At 50.9% G+C, this 5,153-nt stretch overlaps 1 protein-coding gene across 2 annotated transcripts in view; it reads right to left on the bottom strand.

Annotated features, from left to right (window-relative positions):
- Positions 1-2,727: 2,727 nt before the first annotated feature.
- The window catches only part of myb (v-myb avian myeloblastosis viral oncogene homolog), a 32,339-nt gene continuing 29,913 nt past the window's right edge, over positions 2,728-5,153 (bottom strand). The window contains exons 13-14 of one of the 2 annotated variants that reach the window (XM_064991776.1): positions 4,834-4,911; positions 2,728-4,490 (exon numbers count right to left, since the gene is read on the bottom strand). In XM_064991776.1, coding sequence (XP_064847848.1) covers positions 4,392-4,490; positions 4,834-4,911 — 177 coding nt within the window. In that variant the 3' untranslated portion in view covers positions 2,728-4,391. Of the gene's footprint in view, positions 4,494-4,833; positions 4,912-5,153 lie in introns of both variants that reach the window. The other variant, XM_064991775.1, reaches the window with a different exon arrangement.

The following is a 5,153-nucleotide window of genomic DNA, read 5'->3' as shown; positions in this document are numbered from 1 at the left end:
ACTGGCTGTACTGGGTAGAGAGGAACCAGGCTCTGAGGGGTGACCAGTCCTCTTCTGTCTGTACTGGGTAGAGAGGAACCAGGCTCTGAGGGGTGACCAGTCCTCTACTGGCTGTACTGGGTAGACCAGAGGAACCAGGCTCTGAGGGGTGACCAGTCCTCTACTGGCTGTACTGGCTAGAGAGGAACCAGGCTCTGAGGGGTGACCAGTCCTCTACTGGCTGTACTGGGTAGACCAGAGGAACCAGGCTCTGAGGTATGACCAGTCCTCTACTGGCTGTACTGGGAAGAGAGGAACCAGGCTCTGAGGGGTGACCAGTCCTCTACTGGCTGTACTGGGAAGAGAGGAACCAGGCTCTGAGGGGTGACCAGTCCTCTACTGGCTGTACTGGGTAGAGAGGAACCAGGCTCTGAGGGGTGACCAGTCCTCTACTGGCTGTACTGGGTTGAGAGGAACCAGGATCTGAGGGGTGACCAGTACTCTACTGGCTGTACTGGGTAGAGAGGAACCAGGCTCTGAGGGGTGACCAGTCCTCTTCTGGCTGTACTGGGTAGAGAGGAACCAGGCTCTGAGGGGTGACCAGTCCTCTACTGGCTGTACTGGGTAGAGAGGAACCAGGCTCTGAGGGGTGACCAGTCCTCTACTGGCTGTACTGGGTAGAGAGGAACCAGGCTCTTAGGGGTGACCAGTCCTCTACTGTCTGTACTGGGTAGAGAGGAACCAGGCTCTGAGGGGTGACCAGTCCTCTTCTGGCTGTACTGGGTAGAGAGGAACCAGGCTCTGAGGGGTGACCAGTCCTCTACTGGCTGTACTGGGTAGAGAGGAACCAGGCTCTGAGGGGTGACCAGTCCTCTACTGTCTGTACTGGGTAGAGAGGAACCAGGCTCTGAGGGGTGACCAGTCCTCTACTGGCTGTACTGGGTAGACCAGAGGAACCAGGCTCTGAGGGGTGACCAGTCCTCTACTGGCTGTACTGGGTAGACCAGAGGAACCAGGCTCTGAGGGGTGACCAGTCCTCTTCTGGCTGTACTGGGTAGAGAGGAGCCAGGCTCTGAGGGGTGACCAGTCCTCTTCTGGCTGTACTGGGTAGAGAGGAGCCAGGCTCTGAGGGGTGACCAGTCCTCTACTGGCTGTACTGGGTAGAGAGGAACCAGGCTCTGAGGGGTGACCAGTCCTCTACTGGCTGTACTGGGTAGAGAGGAACCAGGCTCTGAGGGGTGACCAGTCCTCTACTGTCTGTACTGGGTAGAGAGGAACCAGGCTCTGAGGTGTGACCAGTCCTCTTCTGGCTGTACTGGGTAGAGAGGAACCAGGCTCTGAGGGGTGACCAGCCCTCTACTGGCTGTACTGGGTAGACCAGAGGAACCAGGCTCTGATGGGGTGACCAGTCCTCTTCTGGCTGTACTGGGTAGAGAGGAACCAGGCTCTGGGGGGTGACCAGTCCTCTACTGTCTGTACTGGGTAGAGAGGAACCAGGCTCTGGGGGGTGACCAGTCCTCTACTGTCTGTACTGGGTAGAGAGGAACCAGGCTCTGAGGGGTGACCAGTCCTCTTCTGGCTGTACTGGGTAGAGAGGAACCAGGCTCTGGGGGGTGACCAGTCCTCTACTGTCTGTACTGGGTAGAGAGGAGCCAGGCTCTGAGGGGTGACCAGTCCTCTTCTGGCTGTACTGGGTAGAGAGGAGCCAGGCTCTGAGGGGTGACCAGTCCTCTACTGGCTGTACTGGGTAGAGAGGAACCAGGCTCTGAGGGGTGACCAGTCCTCTACTGGCTGTACTGGGTAGACCAGAGGAACCAGGCTCTGAGGGGTGACCAGTCCTCTACTGGCTGTACTGGGTAGAGAGGAACCAGGCTCTGAGGGGTGACCAGTCCTCTTCTGGCTGTACTGGGAAGAGAGGAACCAGGCTCTGAGGGGTGACCAGTCCTCTTCTGGCTGTACTGGGTAGAGAGGAACCAGGCTCTGAGGGGTGACCAGTCCTCTTCTGGCTGTACTGGGTAGAGAGGAACCAGGCTCTGAGGGGTCACCTTCACACTGCTCACCTTCACACTGCTCACCTTCACACTGTTCACCTCTATTCTGCTCACCTTCACACTGCTCTCCTTCACCGTGCTCACCTTCACACTGCTCAGCTTCACACTGCTCACCTCCACACTGCTCACCTCCACACTGCTCACCTCCACACTGCTCACCTCCACACTGCTCACCTCCACACCGCTCACCTCCACACCCCTCACCTCCACACCGCTCACCTCCACACAGCTCACCTCCACACCGCTCACCTCCACACCGCTCACCTCCACACCGCTCACCTCCACACCGCTCACCTTCACACCGCTCACCTCCACACCGCTCACCTCCACACCGCTCACCTCCACACCGCTCACCTCCACACTGCTCACCTCCACACTGCTCACCTCCACACTGCTCACCTCCACACTGCTCACCTCCACACTCCTCACCTCCACACTGCTCACCTCCACACTGCTCACCTCCACACTGCTCACCTCCACACTGCTCACCTCCACACTGCTCACCTTCACACTCCTCACCTCCACACTGCTCACCTTCACACTCCTCACCTCCACACTGCTCACCTCCACACTGCTCACCTCCACACTGCTCACCTCCACACTGCTCACCTCCACACTGCTCACCTCTGTGCTGTTTCCCCTAATGAGGAGTCCATCTTTAAAATATCATACAGCACAAACCTCAAGAACAAAGATCTGATTTTTAAAAAAGACTTTATTGAAAAAGTTTTTAAAAAACACATAAAAACGTGTCCTGTGGAAATGCTTTTATAAAAATGTAAAAAGGGTATCAACGAAGATAAGAGAGAACACTGCTGAGTGTTATTGGATCTGATACACACGACATGGTTTAGTATCGTGGCGTTAGATTACAAAGACGGTAGAAAAAAACAACAACAACAACAACAACAAAACAGACAAAGTATCAAAAGTTATCTTTTCTGAAACACAGCGGGCTTTTTACCAAAACCTTGATATTCTGTGGGCCCACGTTTGCAGTAATCTTATCAATATCTAAAAAAATAACAGCGTTCTCGATCAAGTGCAGCTTTAAAACATGTTACTGGGTTCAGCTCGTAGGCCCACTCTTCAATTGACCCATAGAACCCTTTGCCCTTTGCCCTTGTGGAGATCTGAGAAGATTGGACGGGTCTAATCAACTAACTATTACCATATTGCTTACATCTGTCAAATCATCTCAAATCTCCACAAGGAAGTAGGATCTAGGGGTTGATCATAGGCCGTAGGGTCGATCATAGGTCGTAGGGGTCGATGATAGGCCGTAGGGTCTAGGGGTCGATCATAGGCCGTAGGGTCTAGGGGTCGATCACAGGCCGTAGGGTCTAGGGGTCGATCATAGGCCGTAGGGTCTAGGGATCGATCATAGGCCGTAGGGTCTAGGGGTCGATCATAGGCCGTAGGGTCTAGGGGTCGATCATAGGCCGTAGGGTCTAGGGGTCAATCATAGGCCGTAGGGTCTAGGGGTCGATCACAGGCCGTAGGGTCTAGGGGTCGATCATAGGCCGATCATAGGCCGTAGGGTCTAGAGGTCGATCATAGGCCGTAGGGTCTAGGGGTCGATTTGGGACTGGGTCATAGTTTGATGCATCTGTAGTAAACTCAGTGTAAAAGACTTTAGGACAAAAGTGATAACATTATAATAATAATACATTTTGTTCAATGGAAACGTTTCCCCTATGATGCTACGGTAGATAGACAAGATAGGAAACTAAGAGCATCATATGATCATTCATAACCATTCATAAGGTTGACATAGGAGCTGACATAAGATGTAATGTCTAGCAGTAAAATGTTAACACTCCTATAGGCATTATAAGGCATTATGATGTTTTGTAAAGGCCTCTCCTCGGACTCTAAGTGTATTATGACTGAAATACAGAGGGGGTCGTTAAATTAGTTTCATAATAATCTTTTTTGCACTTAAAAAAAAAAACTTTAACCCGTTATAATGCTAGGGCCTGGGGTTAGGGGTCAAGGGTTAAGGGTCAGGGGTCAAGGTTCAAATACTGAAGTCAAACACTGCTCGATTGGCCGGTTGTATAAAAAAAAACAGTCTTCGTCAAAACAAAACAAAATAAATTAATCAACTTGTTCTTTATATTACAACCTAGGATTATCAAGAATACAGCCCAATTATTATTGAATTATAGGCACATCATTTTCTCCCTGTTTTATAAAACAACAAAGCATAAAAAAACAGAATCTACAAAATAAAGTTGAAATAGAAATAAACACAAGGTCTTTGATCCGTTGTATCCAGTGTGTGTGTGTGTGTGTGTGTGTGTGTGTGTGTGTGTGTGTGTGTGTGTGTGTCTGTGTCTGTGTCTGTGTGTGTGTGTGTTACATAACCAAGGTTCTGGCAGAGTAACTGTGGATGTATTTGTGGTTCTGTTCTTGATCCTCCACCTTCCCACAAGCCACTTGGTCCCATGTGTTGAGCTGCTGGGAGAGAGAAGAAGAGGGAGAGAGAAGAAGAGGGAGAGAGAAGAAGAGGGAGAGAGAAGAAGAGGGAGAGAGAAATAGATTGTCATTTTTGGGGGGGGTTCTGAAAGTTGACCATTATTACATTTTTTGTACGAAATATCAATTTTTTTAATGTGTTATATTATATGTATATACTTTTCTTTAGCTGCTATTTTTGTTGTTGTCACTGTTGTTTTCATATTGTGCTTTTCACTTTGCTTTGGCAACACTGACCTTGTCAATGGGGGGGGAGAGAGGGGGGGAGAGGAGAAGGGGGAGAGCGAGAGGAGAGAGAGAGGGGGGAGATGGAGACACACACCTGTAGTGGGCTGGCCAGGGGCCGGAGGGAGAGGTGGTAGGGTTTGTCATCACTCAGCACAGAACGTGTCAGCAGATCCTAGAGGGAGAGAGAGAGAGAGAGAGAGAGAGAGAGAGAGAGAGAGAGAGAGAGAGAGAGAGAGAGACAGAGAGAGAGACAGAGACAGAGACAGAGACAGAGACAGAGAGAGAGAGAGAGAGAGAAAGAGAGAGAGAGAGAGAGAGAAAGAGAGAGAGAATGAGAGAGAGAGACATAGACACGAGACAGAGAGAGAGAGAGAGAGAGAGAGAGAGAGAGAGAAGAGAGAGAGAGAGAGAGAG

This window comes from Oncorhynchus masou, chromosome 16, assembly GCF_036934945.1.
Source record: "Oncorhynchus masou masou isolate Uvic2021 chromosome 16, UVic_Omas_1.1, whole genome shotgun sequence".
In the NCBI taxonomy this organism is placed as follows: Eukaryota; Metazoa; Chordata; class Actinopteri; order Salmoniformes; family Salmonidae; genus Oncorhynchus; species Oncorhynchus masou.
The sequence above is the reverse complement of the archived record's forward strand: the minus strand, read 5'-3'. Positions and strand labels throughout refer to the sequence as shown.